Source organism: Monodelphis domestica, chromosome 2 (genome assembly GCF_027887165.1).
Source record: "Monodelphis domestica isolate mMonDom1 chromosome 2, mMonDom1.pri, whole genome shotgun sequence".
In the NCBI taxonomy this organism is placed as follows: domain Eukaryota; kingdom Metazoa; phylum Chordata; class Mammalia; order Didelphimorphia; family Didelphidae; genus Monodelphis; species Monodelphis domestica.
Genome location: NC_077228.1, coordinates 121,807,009 through 121,829,258, shown reverse-complemented (window position 1 = coordinate 121,829,258; position 22,250 = coordinate 121,807,009). Strand labels below are relative to the sequence as shown.

Below are 22,250 nucleotides of genomic sequence, written 5' to 3'. Positions count from 1 at the left end.
CCTCAACTCTTCCCCTATAAACCAGCTGGAAAGCTCTGTTCATTTAGTACACCAGAACTGTAAACTCTCCTTTAATATAGGACTCCTGCTCTGATTATTCCTCTTTAGCGTGGGCCAAGTGCTGGAAATGAGACCTAGAATTTGAGGTCTGGAATTTGAGCCATACATAATACATACCACTACTGCTGCTAGCCTGCCTTTTCATTCATTGTCCAGGACCTTCCTACTCAGAAATGACACTTCCCAGTCCAGAACCTCTTCTCAGTCTGCTCTGGATTTGTGACTCAGAACTGAGTAGCAGGAGACAAAGTTTTTAGTGTATGGATATGGTATGGGTCTGGTATGGATCTGAGGATGCACCTATAAGGGTTTGGAACCTTTTTCCACCATGGTGGACACTAGAGTACTCAGAATGTAGCATGCTCCAGGGCAAACTCAGTCTCCAATGTCTGTCCCTGCCAATGCCAAGCTGGGCTAGACAAAGGATTGATCGTGAATTTCTGGATTTCTCCATCATGATTCAGGGTGCTACATTTTCTATATTTCTCTGGCTGAGTCTGGGGAAGGGAGCTCACCAAACTGATTCCTAACAGTCTATAATCTTGGCTCCCCTTCCCATGTTCTATTTTCAATGGCTGATCCCCATCTCTAGAAATCTGTCCTCCTACTTCCTACTTCCTTCAACTCTCAGAAAATATTCTATCTTTTGTAAGAAGCATTTTCCAATCCCCTTTAACGGCAGTGCCTTTCCCCAAGATTATCCCACTAATTATTCTATTTCTTGCTTATGCATACAGAATAGGTCCTCGATATTTCCTAACCTAACATATTCTATTTAATTTGACAAGGATATATTGAATGCCAACTATATGCAAGACACAATGCTAGGTGCTAGGGTTATAAAAATAGAAAAGAAATAGCCCCTGCCAACAAGTAGATTATACTATATTGGGGAAAGGAAAATACTACACAAAAAAGTGAATATAAGCATATATACAAAGTAAATAATAATAGCTAGCACTTATAAAGCTCCTTAAAGTGATCTACATATAGTATTATTTGATCCTCCAATAACCTTGTGAAGTAAATGTTAAATGGGTCACACTTCTCTGGGTCACATAGTCAGTATTACTAAAGGCTCTTGAAATGAATGCAAACTGACTCAAGAAGAGTATTTTAATATAATCACTACCCTTACTCTGGACATTACACAATGCAGCCCAAGAGAGCATTCAGTTTTTTTGTTAGCCACATCTTATTTTCCTTTTTCAAAATAGGGACATTTGCACTTCACCTGCCCTTTTTCTTTCTAAGATCTCTTCAACCATTTCTCTAAGATTTTTCAAAACTATACATTACCTACTTAGCCATCATATCTGCCAGTTTTGTCAGTACTCTAAGATAAAGTTCACCCAATGACTTCAGTCAATGAAGACAGTGAAATGCTGCCCAATCATCTTCTTACTACTGGATTTCCATTCCCTGCTAACCATCATTTTGTTCTATCCTAGTTCAAAGGTCATTCTCTCTCTTTTTTCTTTGGTTTATCAAACACTGGGTTTTTGAGTTCATTTGTTTCTGATTCTTTTTTATCTAGTCTACTCCATTGATCTGCTTTTGCATTTTTTAACCAGTACCACATGGTTTTGATGATTATTACTTTACTGTGTAATCTAGAAGTGCTGCTCTCCCTTCATGCCTACTTTTTTGTCTCCATTGTTTTCCTTGAGAATCTGGATTGTTTTGTTCCTAATATCATTTTTAATGGGAAAGAAAAAAAGAAGCAAACTTTGTTTCCTGTTACCCAGTTCTGAGTCACAAATCTAAAGCATTTCTGGCCTGGGGAGTAGCATTCCTGAGTAGGAAGGCCCTAGACAATGAACTGAAAAAGGCAGACCAGCAGCAGTAGTGATATGGCTCAAATTCCAGGCCCATTGTAGGGTCTCATTTCCAACACCTAGCTCAGACTACAGAGTAATAATTCATCCTTTTTCTCCCTAATATAATAACTATCTTATCTACACTAGGCAACAACCCTCCTTTGGTCAGTCTCTTTTCCCAAAAATACCAAATTATACCCCAAAATTCTATTTTTCTTCAAAGCATTTATTGCCATCCCATGTTCATTCTGTTCTTCTGTTCTCCTTACAAATCTGACAAAGTTACTACTCTTATATTCATCCTCAAGTACCTTCCTTTACTTTGATCTTCTACACGTATATTTTTATTTTATTTATTTTAAACCCTTACCTTCTTTCTTAGTATCAACTCTAAGATAGAAGAGCAGTATGGGGTAAGCAATTGGAGTTGTGACTTGCCAATGGTCACACAGCTAGGAAGTGTCTGAGGCCACATTTGAACCCAAGTCCTCCTGACTTAAGAGCTAACATTTTATCCACTGTGCTACCTACCTATCTACCTCCACATATATTTTTAAAATCTGAATTTATCATTGAACCCCCATCTACCTGTATTGGCTTTTTTGGTCCGTTTTTTCTTTCTCAGTGGAATAATTTGTTTACTCATAATTTCACTCCTGAGAATTTCCCATTTCTATTAGACATCCCCTGTACTATATGAAGTCATATGATATTACCTTTTCCTTTCTGTTTGAAATCTATGCTAGAAAAATCTTAGTGGCCAAGATATGCCTGGATTTCTTTTCCTTTCTATTCCTCACTCAGTGACTGAATTGGATTGTTGTTGTCGTTGTTGTTGTTTTGACTGTATGATTTCTCTGAGATTGAGAGCTCCTAGTGAGGAGCATATTAGCACCTTCCCTGCAATTTATAGTCCCAGATAACTGCCAGAGGCCCTTGAGAGGCTAAGTGACTTCCTGACTCAATGCCAGCCAGAGATCATCTCCACCACGCTATGATGCCTCTCTAATGACTGGCTACTAAAGTTCTTGTCACTTCTATGGCAGTAATCAGTTCTTTTTTCACTGATTATAATCAGGTGCAGAATAACAATTGTTCTTGTTGCCTATTCTGCCTTTTGAAAGATGAAATTATCATCAAGGCAAGTCACAGATTTATCAGCTCTGCTTTTGACAGAAAAACAGTGTCAGATGTCCAGAGAGCTGGAATCTTCTATCACTACAATATTGAGTTTCTTTGCCAGATTTGTGAACTATTTCCCAAAGTCATCATCTAATTCATCCATCTGTCCAGGTAGGGTGTAATCTACTTCTATGATAATATTGTTGCTATTTCTACATCTTTTGAGCCAGGATGCTTGGCATTGCTATAATCAGGAAGATTCCTCTTCCTGAGTTCAAATCTGGCCTCAAATGCTTACTAGCTGTGTAATCCTGGGCAAGTTAGTTAAACCCATATGCCTCTATTTCCTCATCTGTAAAATGATCTGGAAAAGGAATGACAAACTACTCTTTGCCAAGAAAACCCCAAATAGGGTCACAAAATGTTAGACATGATGAAAAAAAATCCAACTAAAAAACTATGGCTAAGTCTCACTCCAATGCTCTCCATAATGTTTCTGTATCCATGTACTAATCTCTCTCTCTCTCTCTCTCTCTCTCTCTCTCTCTCTCTCTCTCTCTCTCTCTCTCTGTCTGTCTCTGTCTGTCTGTCTCTGTCTGTCTGTCTGTCTGTCTGTCTGTCTGTCTGTCTGTCTGTCTGTCTCTTTCTCTGTCTCTCTCTCTCCACAATCAAAGAGTGGATAAAGTTGTAATAGACTGCATCAATACAGTCTTCCTTCATAATGAAGACTGTATTCCTTCATAATGAAGATTTTTTTGTCTTTTTTTTAAACCCTTACCTTATATCTCAGAATCAATACTGTGTGTTGGTTCCAAAGCAGAAGAGAAGGACAAGGCAATGAGGTTAAGTGACTTGCCCAGGGTTATATAGCTTGGAAGTGTCTTAGGTCACATTTGAATCCAAGACTTCCTATTTCTAGGCCTGGCTCTCAATCCACTGGACCAGCCAGCTGCCCCCCATAGTGAAGGTCCTAAAGTGAAGGCAAGTTGATAACCTTTCAAGTGGATTGTGGAGGAGATTATTATTCAAATATGGGCCTCCATGAACCATCTAAACTCTGATTTTCTCTGATTTCTCCTGAGCCAGTGTCTGAGATATATAAGTTGTCACAAATGACCAGTTGAGGAAGAAATTCCAGACATAATGGGGGTAAAATTCCTAAGGGTCCATGGACCAGCACAAGGATGCTAGATGTAATCAAGAGTTTTCTGTGGCAAACAAGGTAAAGTGACTGGAGAGGACAGGGGAATGGAAAGAGATAGGTAGAAGGGCTGATAAGAATCATAGAATTTCAGATTTGGAAGCTATACCTCTAAATCTGCAATTCAGTGACACTGACCTGGCTTTAACTTGAGCAAGACATTCCAGCTGCTGACTCTATGTATTTTTTTTTAGCAATATATTATGTTTCCCCCAAATACACATAAAAACTCTTTTTAACATTTGCCTTCTCACATTCTGAATTTCTAATTCCCTCTCTCCCTCCCTCAAGGCTCTCCTCCCTGAGGCATTAAACAATTTGGTGTGGGTTGTGCATGTGCTATCATGCAACACATATTTCCATATTCATCATGTTGTAGAAGATATATATCACACAAAAAGAATAAACTCATGAAGAAAATAAAGTGAAAACTAGTATGTTTCCATCTGCATATAGACTCCATCAGTTCTTCCTCTGGCAGTGGATAGCATTTTTCATCATGTGACTCCATGTATTGTTTTTTAAGCCCTTGCCTTCCAACTTAGAATCCATACTAAGTATAGGCTCTGAGGCAGAAGAGTGGTGAGGACCAGGTGAGGGAAGGTAAGCGACTTGCCCTGGGCCATGACTCCATGTAGGTTTACTGGTGATTCCCAATCCCTGGAGTTTTCTTCCTCTTCATGTCTCCGGGCATCCCTAGTTTCCTTCAGGTCCCAGCTAAAATCCCAACTTCTACAAGATTGTCCCAATCTCACTTAATGCTAGTTCCTTTCATCTAAGATTATCTCCATTTTATTTTGTGTATATCTTGTTTGTACATAGGTGTTTGCGTGTTGTCTCCTCCCATTAGATTATGTGCTCCTTGAGAGCAGGGGGCATATTCTGCCTTTCTCTGAACAACCTGGTACATAATAAGGCTTAATAAATACTTGTTGACTTAATTAGATCACCAGGGTCCCCCAAAGAGTGATTAAGTGCTTCATGCATGCTTGGCACTGTGGTAAGTAAATGCAAGATACCTGCAGAATGGATGGAAGGTAATGGTAGAGGGGAAGGCTCTAACAGGGAGGGGGACCGGAACCAGGCTTCTGCAGAAGGCAGCATTTGAGCGAAATCTTAGAGGAAGCCAGGAATTCTTAGAAGAGGAGATGAGAAAGGAGACCATTCCAGGCGCAGAAATGAGAGATGGTTCACTGACTGTTTCTGGACAGGACAGAGCAACTTGGGCTTAGCTGCTCAATGTGCAAAGCTGCTTCTTCTGGTCCTGCTTCCACTGGGTATTAGCTGAGATGGCTGGAGGCAATGGAAGTTGATGACTCACCAGTCAAACACTAGCCAAGGAGGTGGGGCTGTCTGTCTCAGGCCTGGTGATATTAATTTCCACCTCTGCTTCAGAGCTGAATTTGTTTTCTGAAGTGCAAAGCCTAAACTACTGACATATATGATGCCTTAATTATAGTAAAAGCTAATAATTCCATAGGCCTTGAGAATCTGTAAAGATCTTTTTATGTGTAGGAGTGACGGGGTGGGATGGGATTTGGTTCTCTCTCTCCTATTCTACCCACTTACATATGAATTATTTCATTTTATCCTAAGATATTAACAAGCCAGTGAGGCAAATATTAGCAGGCATTGTTGCTCCCATTTATAGATAATGAAACTGAGGCTCACATTGGTGAAATGATTTACCTGTAGCCATACAGCTAGGAAGTGTCTGAGCCAGTTTTCAAAACTAGATCCCTCAAGATACTGAGTACAGCTTGCTTTCCATGGTACCATTTCCTGGCTGTCTTACACATGGGAGAAATGATTGATGCCATCCACCCACTCTCAGTGTTTATGCAATAAAATGGTGACACTGCACTACTTGTGAGGGCACATTCTGGAGGAGCATTGGTTTAGGACTGCTACACTGTTCACTGACCCCAGGAGCTCCTTGAAAGCAGGGATTATTTTTTGTCTTTCTTTTTATGCCAGGAATTAGCACAATGTCTGGCACAATTTATTGTAGTTATTTAATCTTTGCGGGTCTTTCTGACTCTTTGTAACCCCACTTGGGGTTTTCTTGGCAAAGATATTAGAGTCCTTTGCCATTTCCTTCTGCAGCTTAGTTTACAGATGAGAAAACTGAGGCCAACAGGGTTAAGAGACTTGCCCAGGGTCAGATAGCTAGGAAGTATCTGAGGTCTAATTTGAATCCAGATCTTCTTGACTCCAGGTCTAGCACCCTATCCACTGTATCACTTAGCTGCCCTAGTGCTCAGTAAATGTTTATTGATTGAATGCTCATTACCAGGAAAAACAATGATTCTAGCTAGTAACTAGACCTATGACGTTGTGAAATGGAAATCACTTTAAAAGACTGATATATATTAATTTAAGGTCGCCAAGGAATTCAGCTATGTAATTCCTAAATGAAAACTCAAGTCAGCAGTCAACCTTTTATGGAATTTTTTTAAAATTATTAACAGGAGGAAGAAAGGTATGAGAGAGAGAGAGAGAGAGAAAGGGGAGAGAAGGGAATAGGGCTTAAATATCCACTCTGCTTAGGCTGGGCCAAAGGCCCAAGGCCTTGGATAGCTGAGGCAAAGAAAAGAGATCAGTCCCTATCACTCACGTGACCAAAATGGAGAAACAGTCTGAGGGCCTCCACTCCAAGCACCAGGCTCCAACAACCTCCTTTCCTCCATACAGGAAGTCCCCAGACTCCTCAGCTGTCCTCTACCTCACTTCCTGTGTCTCACCTGTTCCAATGGTGGCTCTAGCTTCACCCAGGACCGCCCAGAGGTCTGTCCCCTTTGCACAAGTCTGTTGAAGGCCACATTCTCAAATAATTAAATCTTGAGCTTTGCTGCAGCCCTTCCTAAATCCTGTACTTTGAGTAGGGTGGAGATTGTAGTTTCCAAAACCTGATTCTGTCATTCCAAGTATCTCTATTGTTATTGGAAATAACAGGAAATAGCCAAATCCCATCCTCTAAAGAATGGTTTGAACAGGGTTGAGTAGTTTTGAAATTCACAACATTCACTGGATAAATGGAAGGGGAAGAGTTATTTATATAGGATCTACTATATATCAGGCAAATATTATCTCATTTGATCCTCAGAACCACTTTGGGCAGTTGGTATTATTCTTCTCCCCATTTTACAGATGAGGAAACCAAGGCAAACAGAAACTAAGTGACTTGCTTAACCCTTCTCTGATGGGGCAAAAAAACATCCTCATCACTACTAACGTGGTATCCCAGAATACCCTGGTTGAGTCACCAAATGCATTGAAAAGAAAACATGAAGATGACAATGATTATGATAACTTGTAAACAGCCTCATCGGACAGCCTCAGTGCATTTCTAAAGTAGATAAATGTAATCATGTTAATTCGTAGAAAAAAAAAAAACAAATCAGTGTCTAATGTAGTTGTAAAACTTTTTTCTCCTCTTTAAGATTGTTAAACTTTAGTAGGATCTTAAGTGGTTTTCATTAGAACTTGCATGCAAAAAGAATAATTATAACTCAATGTTATTCATAATTATGGTGGAAGATGGAAGGAAGGTCTATTAAGTATCGAATCATTTATGAAGCTAAAGCTGTATGGAGTCAATCCTAAATAAAATTTCATTCTCTTGACATTTCAAAAAAAAAAAGTGACTTAGCTGGTCATACAGCTAGGAAGGGCCTCATAACAATCCTGTAAAATGTGTGAAAATGCTTTGCCAAACTTATGGTAAAAGATTTAGAAATGGAAGGGGTCTCAAAGGCCATCCAAACCACCCCCTCCCTCTAAAGATGAGGAAATTAAGAGCAAGAAGTATTAAAGGGCCTGTTCAAGGTCACATAGATAGTAAGTCATAGAGTCCTCTGACTCCAAATTCATTATTCTCTCTCACTTAAAGCCCTCTATGAACATCAGTTGCCATGATCATTATCAACCTCTAGAATCCTACCAGTGGTTTTCAGCCTTTGCCTATGCCTTCTCTCTACTCTTCCCCAGGCCACTTCCAAAATTCTACTTACAACTCAATCACTACCCCTTCATTGTGAAAAACAGATTTCCTTTCTTTTGCTATCCAGTTAAGAAACATATTCTGGGATGCCCAATTCCTACTGATTATCCTGCAAACTAACTTCCCAAAATACCCTCTTGATAAGGGTATGGTAAATTGGAAGCAATCTCTGCCAAGAAGTGGTCTAACTAAATGAATAATATATGAATTTCTCCAGGCCTGTTTGTAAAAATAAATGTACTTCATTAAAATACTCAGGATGTGCCAAACTACCAGCAATATTCCCCCTCCCTCTTCTTTAAAAAATTTTTTTAAGTTTTCATTCCCTTTATTCTTTAAGCACTATTCATTAAAACTCTTCCTCTGGCAGGATCATACTGAGTTATGTAAACTAAAAAAGAGAAGAGGCATAGCCAATTTGTGCAAAATGAGATTAAAACTAAAACATTGCAGGTTGTAAGTGGGGCTGATGGAATGATTAGTCTGTGATTCCAGGACCTCTCTGAGAAAAGGATTTCTTCAGAGAAGCAAAGGGACTACATTGAGTTGTTTTCCCCTCTGTTGTTCTAGAAGAGGTTTTAACCAGTACTGGACTTCCTGGTGCTCTATCAAGGGATTCTTCTCCCTCCTCGATTTCATGTATTCATTTTACTTTTCTTGTTTAAAACTGCTGCAGGCAGTTTTTAGAAAGGACACTTGCTTGCTCAGTGAATGTTAAAGAGGACAGAGAAACATACTCTCCTACTAATTACCAACTACAAGCATTCCAAATGTCTCTTTAAGGTGGTTGTTCAGTTGTTTCAGTTCTGTTTGACTCTTCAGGACCCCAGTTGGAGTTTTCTTGGCAAATATACTCCAGTGGTTTGCCATTCCCTTCTCCAGTTCATTTTATAGGTGAGGAAATGGAAGCAAATAGGGTTAAGTGACTTGCCAAGGGTTATAAAGCTAGTAAGTGACTGAAGCTGGATTTGACTTTTGGTCTTCCTGACTCCAGACCCAGCACTTTGTCCACTGCGCCACCTTGCTGCCCTGTCATATTAGGTACTTATTAGCAGCAGTGTCTTGAAATTCACAAGATACCTGGTTTCATAAGGTTTCATAAGGAAAAAGAAGTCCAATTTCTTATGGAATCTTCTAGGACTTCCCCTAAACTCTATTACAAAATCCAGGGGTACCCTTGCTTGTATCTGCCACAACGATTGGACTTGGTCTCATCTGTCTCTGGTGTCTTCTCATGATAATGTCCAAAGAAACTAGCAGTTAATGAGTGACATGGAGGGACTACTCTGAGGAGTCCATCCAAGAAGAAGACCTTGTTCCCAGGTCTTAAGGGACATTGCTTTCAAAGAATGGTACTTCTTCTACCAGGAAACCAACATTTTTACAAGGTTTTCTCTCAGCAGGATGGAGAATGTTCATTGTTACCTACATTTATCCACTCCAAAAGTTCCCTTAAAGCAGACCCTACACAGAGGACATAATAGCCTATGAATGGCTTATGAAACAGAGCATAACCCTAGTTATCTGGGGACAAAGTCAGAAAATGTCACCCTCTGAAATTAAGCCTAATGAAAATTTTTCCAAAATATGAGCTTACTATATAATTAAGTCAAGTAGAAATTCTCAAAAACCCTCATGAAATCATAAATCCAGAAGGAGTGTTAGAAGTAATCTAATCCAACTCCTTCATTCCATAGGAGAAGGCACTGAGGCATAAGAAATTTGCCCAAAGTCACAGATCCCACAAAGGATTTGAGGCAAAATTGTTAAGACTGGACTTTGAGGTCTAGAATCCAGGGTCCAAATCTCTATCTTATAAGTTGAGTGACTATAAGCCAGTCACAACTTTTCTGGGTTTCAGTTTTCTAACTTAAAAGTGAGGATAGTAACACTGTACTAATGACCTCAAAGGAGTTGTGTGGAAAGTTCTTGGGCAAACAATAGAACAAGAACTTAAATGTTCTTAAGACTACCTGGTCCTGGGATATTTCTATTATGCCATACTGCCCTTGCTCTATGAACATTGTACTTGCTCCTCATTTCTACCAGACAGATTTATCAGGACACTCTGTTTAAGGACAACATTCAATATAAGATATTTGACATAAAATTGCAGTTTCCCTTCATTCTTTTTAAATTTTAAAACTTCTACACGATTTAGCTCGTTTTGTTTTAATTGAATGGCAGATTTGAGAGTTAAACAATCAGTCTGCTTTTGTTCTAAGAAAGAGTTGCTCTGGAAAGTGATAGTATAGAATAGCACCTTATATTTTCTAATTCCTGAATCTCCAACAGCCAATGGAAGCTTCTAGTTGCTGCTACAAGGAAGTACTGCCCAAGTTTTGGTATTTAGTTGGATGGAGGTAGGAGAAAGAATGGAGCAAATTTTTATGAATCTCCTAATATATAAGATTTCTGGGTCATCTAGTCCAACCCCTTCATTTTATAGAAAACAGAGGCTAGAGAGATATAACTTTTTTCAAGGTCACATAGGCAGTATAGGTAGCAGGGATAGGACTCAAACTCTGGTTCTCATACCTTAAATCCAGTATGCTTTATAATGTACCATGTTGCCTATCATTTATCAGTGATAAAGCTAAGACCCAGTAAAGTGACTTGCCCAACACCACACAGGTAAGCAGCAGCAGTAGAGCTAAGTCTGGCTGTATATCACCTGGTATCAAATTGTTGGTCCCATGGTAACATGTTGCCTCTTATCTCCAGCCTTTAATGCAGCCAGTCAGATGGAGAATATATGGCTGGTGGAGTCATGACTCCAAGGCTTAGCAATCTCATTAACCCCCAGGAGAGTTACACAATGTCTTATGGTGCAACTGGCTGGTACACACCAGGGACAGAAGAGAAAGAAAATAAAACTAGAAAAGTACCAGGAATGTATTTGAGGGAAGAGTTGTTTCCAGGGAAGCGACTGAGATTGGGTGAGGGGAAAAAACAAAATTGATTAAGAGCCTACTATGTGCCTGGCACTGTGCTAAGCACTCTGCAAATATCCAATTTAATTCTCACAATAAAATTGCTATTATTATAATTTGTATATTCCATAATACTATAACTTGATTATTGTTGCTTCCATGAATTAAACTAACCTATTCATTCAATTGATTCTGATTAAGTATTTCTAGGACAACTGCACTGTGATTGCTGCCACTGTTAGATTAATATTGGTTTTATCTCTGCCTACTGTGTGTAATGCAGGCAAAAGTCTTGTCCAGCCACTACATCCCAAAATGTTCTTAATAGCTCTAATAAGAACATGAATATGGGCAAAGAGTTCAGAGTCAGACTCTCAGGGCTGGAGCTTTATAAGATCTTGTGCAAATTGTACTTCACAGACCTGTTTAGGACAGCTAGGTGGCCAATGAATAGAAAGCCAGTCCTAGAGATGGAATGTCCTGGGATCAAATCAGATACTTTCTAGCTATGTGACCCTGGGCAAGTCACTTAACCCCAACTGTCTAGCCCTTATTGTTCTTCTGCCTTGGACCAATACTTATTATCCATTCTAAGTTTCAGGGTAAGAGCTTTAACCAAAAAAAAAAAGAAAGAAAGAAAGAAAGAAAGAAATTCTTGTTCTCTGCAATATTACTGATTAGACATCACTACACTTTCTGCTGGAATACCTCCAGTGACAAGAACTCACCTCCTTAATGAATGATAGATTCCTTTTTTTGGACACATTTAATTGTTAGAAAGTTCTTTTTTTATCTTGAATAGAAATTTGCCTCTCCTCTGTAACTACTACCCATTGCTCTTCATTTGTAGCCACACACTTCTCAAAAGTTTGGTTTAGGAAATATTTAGTGCAAGGTCTATGGCTGGCTTACAGTTAGGATTTCTGTGAATAAAGACCTTCATTTCAGATTTTAAAATAGCATTTTGAATGCATGCATTTTCCAGCATTACATTTTTGGAGTCACTGATAGATACAGAGATGGGAGAATAATATTTCCACTGGGAACAAAACTAATTTTTGAATCTTATTCTTGACCTTAAAGTGTAATTTTACTGAGTGGCTTAAAATCAACTTTTCTTCTAATAGGCTGAAAGAATAAAAGGTGTTATCACCCTGATTAGAACCTCATAGACTTATAATCTAGCCCACTTCTCTCATTTTGCTGATGAAGGAACTGAAACAGAAACCCCTGATTCTGGCTGTAATAGGATTGCTATATTCTTTCCTGAAAAAGGGAAATGAACCTAATCTTCAGGAAAAATCCGACCCTTTTCCCTCTAATTCAGGCACATACCTGACACTCCACATCACAGTAAAATGCTTGTCTGCATCTTCCACATTTCGACAATCCTTCTTTCCTTAAAAAGAAAAAGAGCACTGTAATATACATCCTGTAGTGGAAATGGGTATAGACACACAATGCTACCCAGTTTTGTCAGGCAGTAATAAATTGGTTTAACAGTCAAGATTTTATTAAGCTTACATTTCCCACTGGCAAATGACATTTTCCTAGAAAAATATTTTGACCACAAACTCAGTAGCCAAACCCCAGTGGAAATGGGTATTTATTCAATCTGAATGTCTACAAGCATTGTTATTGTTGTTTAGTTGTTAACAGTCGTGTCCAACTCTTCTTGACCCCATTTGGGTTTTTCTTCATAAAGATACTACATACAGTACTTTGTCATTTCCTTCTCCAGCTCATTTTACAAATGAGGAATTGAGACAAATAGGATTAAATGACTTGCCACAGGTCACAGAGCTCATAAGTGTCTGGGGTCAGATTTGAACTCAAGGAAGTTGATTCTTCTATCACTGAATATTTAATATATCCCTTACTGTGGTGGGATAGAAAAGATTTACAGAGCAGCCCAAAAGTCATATAGCAGTTTTAGCTTAAAATTTAAAGACTTAAAACTTAAAAGCTTAAGCTTTTTGAGTCACTATGCAAGAGATCTAGTTCATGGTTCTTTGACAGAGGAATATACAAACCAAGATAATAATATCTTCTAATTATCACTGTAGGTTTTATTTATGGCTTTGTGGCAAGGGACCATATTCCTGCACATGTCAGTTTTCTCACCTGCAAAATGGGAATGATAATACCAGAACTATCTTGCAGGTCTGATATTTTAAACGTGGAGTGTTTAGACACTCCTAATCTAGGAAACACTTGTAAAACATTTCAAAGAGCATAAAGTGAATATATCCTAACCTGATTTTTATAAATGAAGTTATAGAAAATTTGGTAATACTGATGGCTGTAAATACCAGTCAAATAAAAGACTTGCATTCAAAACCTTGTTATTTGCTAGTAGAGACATTCTTAAAGGAATATCTAAAACATGGACCTATGGATACATCTGCCCATCCCTACCCATACAGCCCTTCCTTCTCTGTATTTATCAAACACAAGATTTTGGCCCTGATATTAAAGTGATTTTTTTGCAGATTCCTGCTGCAGAAGGTTTTACTTCCCTTTTATGGCACATTCTATGTATATATACGACTTAAAAAAAATAAAACCACAAAATAAAATATAAAACTAAACAAACTTTTTTCAGGTTTTACTCCCCACCCCACAAAAAATTTTCTCTATAAATCTTGGCTCTGGTAAAGTCATCCTCTGTATTTGCAGAATCATTTGACTGCAGGGGGAGAATAGGGGAGGAAAATCAGGAAAGTCAGTCACTGCTCCAACTCCACTGCAAAATATGCTGCTGCATTGCAGCAGATCCAAGGCATAATAACCCAGTGTCTGCAGGATGGTGGACCTGACCCACCCCAGCAAGAAATCAGACATAAGTTACCCCAATGAAGCCCATTCCATGAGCCAACAAAAGAGAGAACCAGAGACAGAGAAAGGGATGGAAGGAAGAAGAGAGAGAAAGAGAGAGGAATGGAGGGGGAGGAGAGGAGAGAGAGACAGAGAGACAGAAAGAGAGAGACAGAGAGAGAATCACATTGCTGAATTCTTTGCTCCTTCTCGTTAGCGAGCGGTAGTCACTACATTACTCCCACAGAATACAGCAAGTTTTCCAAAAATGCTTCTGTTGGAACTAAACAGACTGTCTTACAGTTTTCATGACAGCGCTTGAATCCTGAGAATCAGACTGCATGATATGTGGGAGAGAAACACATTTCAAAGCTGAAGCATAACAAACATTCCAAATTTGCAGGTCTAAAAAAAATTGTCAAGAACACACTAATCCAGCCAAATGTGGCCCTTGTTCCTAGGTACTTCTGGATGTAAGGACATGATTCCTTTGGCCATATGCAAGGATTATCCAAACTTTTATTCTGTGGGGTAAGTCATAGGTTGGCTAAGCATTCAGTGCCTACTATAAGTAGAGTAGCTAGCAAGGTAATAGAGTGTGTGTGTATATGTGTGTGTGTGTGTGTGTGTGTGTGTGTGTGTGTGTGTGTGTGTGTGTTGCTCATGTAAGAGTACTGTGGGGGATGGGGGAAGAGGAATAGAAAACAAAACAAAAAAAAAAGGAAAGAGATGTTGCTTACTCTCCCAAAACTTGTACCATGTTTGGAGGAGACAGGCTCATAAATGACTGATGGAAATTATCAAGTCATTAGTTAATAAGAGCACAGACATACTTGAAATCAGCTAGGCAGTGTTGAACTTGGGAGGCAGAATATCTTAGCACCTTCTGTGGGATCCTAAGCAAGTCACTAAAATTCTCAAAGCCTCAGTTTTCTCATTTGTAAAATGGACATAAAAATAGCCTTCCCAGGACTATTACGAGAATAAAATGAGATATTTGTAAAGCCCTTTGCAAACCATAAAGTGCCATATAAATGTTTAGCATCATAATCATATGTAGAAAAAGCACAAAACTTGAAGATTGAAGACCTGGGTTTGAATCCTAGTTTTGCCATGCACTAGTTCTATGACCTTTCCAAACACCTTGGTCTTCATTTGAAAAATAGTTTGCTGTGAGGATCAAATACAAGGTAGATAGAACTTTGTAGCCATAAAGAGCTGCATAAATGAAGGTTATTATGCTATAGTTTCTATAAATAACAATAATGTGATTAGAATGCAATGGGGATATCTAACAAGGCTTCTTGGAAAAAGTAAGTTTGTAGATGTTTAATGTGTATGTGGTTGTATCTTCCTCTTTCCTCCATTAAAAAAAAAAGATCTACTTTTAATTAAGATGCAGCTTAAACTCATTTCCAGGCTCAATGGCAACATCTCAAGGGGAAAACAGGCAATTTTAGCTATAATGACTCATCTAGCATGCTGAGATCTTAAGTGGGATTTAATCAGCACAACATGGCCACTCTCAATGGCCAAGGCCCTTTTGTGTGATCTAGTCACTAGTCCATAAGCCATGAGGATAAGGCAAAGGACAGGTAGGTACTGAGTTTCTCTTTCAAATCCTTTGTCCTTTGAGGATTATGACGATTATCCTGAAGGGGGGGAAGAATATCACAAGAAACAAATTCACAAGATCACAGATTTAGAGCTGGAAAGGACCTGAGAGGTCATCCAGCCGAGCTCCCTCATTAATAGAAGTGGAAACCAAAGCCCAGGTAGAAGTGACTTGTCAAGGGCCATAAAGGTAAATAAGGGGCAAAACACTGGTTCTGTACAACTTTAAATCCAGGTTATCTGATTCTAAATCTAGTCTTTCTACTATATCACCCTACTACCCAAATCATTGTATCTGATGGAGCCAAATTTAATGGGGACAATGTGACTGAATGGGCATCTGGCTACTTCCTGTGTGAAAGTATTCTTTCATGTGATTTTGGAGGAGGCCTTCACATTGCAGGAATAGGCAAAAGAGAGTATAATAATAACAGCTAGCATTTATATAGCACTCACTATATGCCACACACCGTGCTAAGTGCTACACAATTATTATCTCTTGATCCTCACAATAACCATGGGAAGTATTATCTTCCTCATTTTACAGTTGAAGAAATTGAGGCAGAGAGTAACTGAGGGAAAGAGAATTTGGACCCAGGTCTCCTGTCTCCAAAGCTAGCATGAATTGCACCAACCCATGCAGTCTCCACCATTATCAGTTCTCTGCAATGGGAAGCACAGAAGCTCATCTCTCCTTTTCAATACAATCCTTCTCATTCCACAACACCTCGTTATTCTACACATTTTGGTTATATTGTTTGTCAAGTACTAGCCTCTATACACAGTGATATAACACTGCAGATCTCTCACTGTCACCCAAAATGCTGACTCTGGTCAGATTGTTCTTATCCCTAAATACCAGTATTTTAACAGCCTTCTACCAGTCAGTGAGCTAGAGCTCACTACCAAATGGATGTTTGACTCTTTATCACTTAAAGGATCTCACAGGCTAGTAGTTCTCTTCTGTCAAGTAGAGGAGAAACCTAGGCAATTACTGTCACTAAGTCAGGCAAAAGTCTGTTTTTGTGTGAAAAGCTTCAGGAAAAAAATACAACCTGAAATCTTTTGCTCTAAATTATCTGGATAATTGTCTCAAGTGTTTTTTTTTTAACTAGGTGAAGTTAGAACTTTGATAGTTCTAATATCTCAGCTTTGAAATAGAGCCTCACTGAGCTGGTGAGTGAAATAAGGAGAGTGTTGAAAATGTTTGCTATAGCTGCCAGGGAAGTTTTAGCTAAAGAAGGTTCTTCATACTGTTTTTGAGGAGAGGGAATTCTCTAAATGTCAAATCTCTGAAAATTTCATAAGGGGAATAAAAGTTTCCCTGTAGTAATTTTATCTCCTTACTCTGAGGAACATATTTACAGGATCATAAGGTTTTCAAACTGCTAATCCATTTTACAGATTAAGAAACTGAGGTCTAGAGACATTAAACTTTCACAGAATCTCCAAGTAACCACTGGAATCTAGGTTTGAATTTTTAATTTAAGTGTTTATTAGTTTAGTACAACATGTTATATACAGTAAATGTTTGTTGAATACATAAATGAATAAACATTCTAATTTTAGGCTCTCCTAATTAAAAGAACAGTTAGGGAGAGTCACTGATATGATGTAACTGATTGAAGTTTTTGTTTAAGAAAACAAAAACCCTTACCTTCCATCTTAGACTCAATACTGTATATTGGTTCCAAGGTAGAAGAATAGTAAGGGCTAGGCAATGAGGGTTAAGTGACATTGCCAAAGGTCACACAGTTAGGAAGTATCCGAGGCTAGATCTGAACCCAGGACCTCCTGGCTCTCAATCCATTGAGCCATCCAGCTGCCCCTGACTGAAGACTTAAGACATTTTAATCAATTAACAAGCATCTATATTCTAGATGCCAGGTAGGCTATAAGCTATATGTTGGGAATCCAAAGATAGAAATGAAGAAAAGTCCTTAAGATTACATTTTCCTGGGAAAGACAGCTTGTACATAAGTAGATATAAACAAAGGTAATTGTACATATGATAAGATCATTGGGGGGGGCAGTAGGAACTGGGGGATCAGGAAAGTGTGTTCAAATTTGTGCTTGAACTGAATCTTAAAGGAAAACAAGGGATTCTAAGAGGCAGCACTGAGTATAGAATATATGCCAGGAATGGGTGTATACAATGCAAAAGCATCAGGAGAAGAGATGGAGTGTTATGTGTAAATAACAGCAAGAAGGCAAGTCTGGCTGGCTTGTAGGGTGGGAAGGAGAGTAATAGAAGATGGAAAGACAAGCTGAAGGTAGGTTGTGATGAGGCTCTAAATGTGAAAATGAAAAATTTATATTTTATGCAGGAGGCAATAGGGAGCCACTGAAATTCATTTTTACAAAGCAAATTATAACTGTTGTGAAAGGCTGAACTGCATACATTTGATTTATTAAGTTGCTTGGATACAGTAGCTGAATTTTGGGAAATAAACACAGATGCTTACAGTGTCTTTTTAGTTCACAAGGAAAGTATCCTGGCAACCAATTTTTCAAGGGGAAACTATGGAATCTTTTCATTCTTCTGTCCTGGCTTCATGCTCAGGACTTAGAACTGAATATTATGGACTCTTTTCCCACTGCATCAACCGACTACCTTCTCTACCTTCTCTTTACATCTGGAAGAAAGAAGCAAAATGGAACCTTTATATATAGTTGGAATGCTTGTGGGTTTTTTTAAAAGATACTTCCAATTTGAAATTAGACTTAAATTCAAGCCACCCTTTGTATAAAAAAAAAAGAAAAAGAAGAAGAAGAAGAAGAAGCTAGGGTAGGGATGGGGCATAAACTATCAAAGCACAGCCTTATTCCTTTTTCACCTGATTTTATCTTGTCTTTCCAAAGCCCTGGTCTTACTGGCACAGTTTTCCTTTCCCCCTGCTGGCATCAAGGTCTCTTTGAACTCTTAAGGTATGTTCATATAAACATTGTGGGGATAGGGAGAAGAGGGAATGATGCCCTGGGAAAACACACCTGCTACTATTAGAAACAGAACTTGGAATATGCCACAACTGTCCAAGGAAATCAGCTGGAACTGAAAGAAAACAAAGACGTACAGAGTGATTAATGCCCTTGCTTTTAAAATTCCAAAGCCATAAAGCTCTAAAAGTCTGCAATGTAATTAACAAATCTTGCTAGTTAAGGCATTGATTTTCACAGGTGCTATTGGTCTAGATAAAAAGAAATCTGATCATACAAGCACCTAACACTTTCTGAAATGAAGCTTAGCAGGTTTTGCTATGAAAGAAAATGATACTGGCATGGAAAAGGGTTTGCAATAACAATGACTTTTCACCAAAGGTGGTAGGAGATGAGAACTGACAGGCAGGGTCTACAGTCCCAGGCAAATGAAAAAAGAAAAGAGCTTAGGTCTACAAGGTAACCTAAGAAATAAGAAAATAGGAAGCAAAATTAAGTTCTCCCATTTCTTGTGTGATTGTATGAATAGGCTATCTGATCTTATTTTTCAGCGAGATAAAAATTGAGGAATATTATAACCGTATTTATTATGAATGATATTGGAGACAAGGACAATACCTGTGCTATACACCATATAGTGAGAGAAATGCACAGTTTAATCCCCAGTATAACTAAATCCATGTGTGCAGCAGGGTGCTTTATAACAGGGCCTTACTATACGTTTATATTAATGCAGATCTTTGTTCTTTAGCTCGTTAAAATTTAGAGTCCAGTCCCTCAATAGGAGGCAGGTACCTTTTAGGACATTAAGGCAGAAACTAATAGGTTTTCCCAACTATTGGAATTGATGCCATGATTTATGGGGAGGAAGCAGGGCTTGGTGGTCAGCTCAGCACATGAATGATAAGAGGTGAAGCTTCATTCAATCTGACTTCACTGATCAGGAGTGTGTGATAATTCAGATCCCAACTCTGCTGACTTTTATCTTTGTGTCACTAAGCAAGAGTGTAAATTGGTTCTCATTTATTTCTTAAAGCATGTGCATCATTTTCTTAACCTTATAGCTCTACTCCCATCTTTCTCCCTTGTTCTTATCCCCAGTGTTGCTATATATAGCCTTTCAAATAACAAAATCATAATTCTTTACAAACACTATATAACCCCAATACAGAAGTTCTTCAAATAGGTTTTTCTACTACTTAGGAAAAAAAGCTACATTGTCTTATCTTTAAAAAATAGTTATTTTCTCCTTTCTCCTCCTGCATTCTTTTAGAAGGATAAAGAGAACTCTCTTAAGAAGCATAAGTAGCATGTGGTTTTTTTGGGGGGAGACATATAAATAACAGTATTTCTAGTTCTTCCTTTTTTTTTTGTATTGCTGCCTTGCTGAGAAGAGAATTCAATTAATATTGCTTAAGATACTCCTTCCAATATACCTTTCAAGCATTCTAGATTCAGAGTAATAACAAAACATGTGGGTGATTTCAGAGTCCATGTTTCTGGGGAGCCTCCAAAGTCTGGTCAGTTGCCTAAGACACCCCTGATGTGGTTCCTCCTCTTCCTTTTCTAATTGCTCCCATCAAGTATTAGAGACAAAGAATGCCTTCCAAATTCGAATTCATAGATAGTGTACTTTCTCCCCTTTCACTCGAAAAACAGAATAGATCTCTCCTTGGTTATTTTCTAGTATGAAAAGTCAGGTTATGGATTTTTCCAAAGTACTTCCTAGCAATTTCCTTAAACAAATAGCTAATTGTAGTTTTCAACTAGAGTCCAACTATATATACTTCAGTAATTTTCTAGATTTCTTTTGATTCTTGTGAATTTTAAAAACTACTCCAAACAAAAGTTCTATCTATTTTTTAAAAAGGCATTTCATTTGTTGATTGACCAGGGACATTCAAATCTATTTACTGAACTAAAATTTATTCTGAAAATTATTAAGCCAGGCTTCTCTTGTTTGGTCCAAATCTGTATAAAAACTCCTTCCTAAGCAGAAGTTTGGTAATTTGGAGGCTTAGAGAAAATGATGCCCAATGGTCAAGTCAGGAAGGCACTCGTTGGATTTGAGTCTCAAACTGTAACAGTTTACTTTACAGCTCAACTTTATAGTTGTTAGACCTTAAGCAAGTCCCAAATACATCTCAGTGTCCCCATCAGTAAAATAAGAATATTGAATTAAAAGGTCTAACATTCCTTTCATCACTAGTAATCTGTGATTTCTAAAATACCTTTCATTATACCATTCCCTTTTTCAAACACTTTGAGTGATTGCTTAGTCCTCTAGGGATAAATCAACTCCCACTGGTCTAGTGTTGTTACCCAATCAATACTCCTTTACTCAAACCCTGCCATTTCACCAGAATGGTCTCTTCATTGTCCCTCACAGATGAGTCATGACCATTTCTGCCACTGTTCAATTCAATAAATAATTGAAAAATTGAAAAAAAAATTTGTTGGACATTGCACTAAATATATGAAATATCTTCTCTTTTCTTCTCCCATCATTAAGTTCTATCCATTCTTCAAATCCAATCTTAAGTACCATTTCTTTCACTAAGCCTTCTTGTAACTATTCCAGCCCATATTATTCTTTCCCTTCTCTGAACTCTTAGAGAAGCAGCATGGTTGTAGCCCAAAGGTAGCAAACTTGCAGCCTGCAGTATTAATTAACCTGATTAAAATGTAATTAAGAAAATTTGTCTTTAATTATAATACAATAAAAGAGATGTTAATTTGTAGTTTTCTAAGTCAGTATGAAGTTTTCAGGGATCCCTTTTTGAGTTTGACACTTTTGGGGTAGTGAATAGAGGGCTGGTCTTAAGAGACTGGAAGACTGAATTCAAGTTCCACCTCTGATACAGACTAGCTATATAAATGTGGCCAATTTACTCACTCTCTCAAATGCCTCTCTCCATAGCACCATGTGGCTTCCAATAGTATTGTAAAAGAGATTCCTACTTTGGTACAGATTGGATTAGATAGTCTCTAAGATCCCTTCGAATTCTGAGATCATATAATTAATCACCATTTAGTTTTCTTTAGATTCTTCTAAGAGGTTACTTTGGAATTCTCCAGCACAATGGGTAGGTAGGTGCAACCATGATGTTATTTACAGATGTATGTAAGTAAGTAACAAGTAAGAAGGTGCCCAATCAATAGAATCCTGAATAAAAAGGTTTCCTGGCCTGTTTTTTCCTATAAAAACTCTTAGGATAGTATTCACTATGGTTAAAAGGAGCCTACTCCCATGCAAGGACTGTAAATATATTAGTCAGTACCCAGGCTATCAAAGATTCTTCTATATGATCCAAAGAGCAATGAAAACAGAAAAGCTCCTTTTCCCCAAGAACACACAACACACACAGTTGCATATATGACTTTAAGTATCAGGATTCATTAATAATATAGCTCATATTTAGATTTCCAGCATTTAATTAATCAATCAGTAAGCTTTTAATAACTTCTTTCAGTGTTCCAGAATTCCAATGTGCTGAGTGTTCAATACAAAGACTGAGCCAATCTCTACTCCTAAGGAATCTACATTCTATAATTAATACTTTAAGGGTTACAAATCATTCTCCTCACAGAAGGTCTCTGATGTGGGTAAGGCAAATGCTATTTTTAGCCCCATTTTATTGATGAGCTGTCTAAGAATGGAATAGGTTATGCCTTGGGGTATAATGACTCCCTTGTTCCTGAAGGTCTTAAAAGTAACTACAGACTAGATGAATACTTGCTGA

The 22,250-nt window shown here is 38.2% G+C and overlaps 1 protein-coding gene across 1 annotated transcript in view; it reads right to left on the bottom strand.

The window, feature by feature from the left end:
* SMYD2 (SET and MYND domain containing 2) overlaps positions 1-22,250 on the bottom strand; it is an 88,922-nt gene that overhangs the window by 47,000 nt on the left and 19,672 nt on the right. The window contains exon 2 of the mRNA XM_056815917.1: positions 12,475-12,538. Coding sequence (XP_056671895.1) covers positions 12,475-12,538 — 64 coding nt within the window. The remainder of the gene's footprint in view (positions 1-12,474; positions 12,539-22,250) is intronic.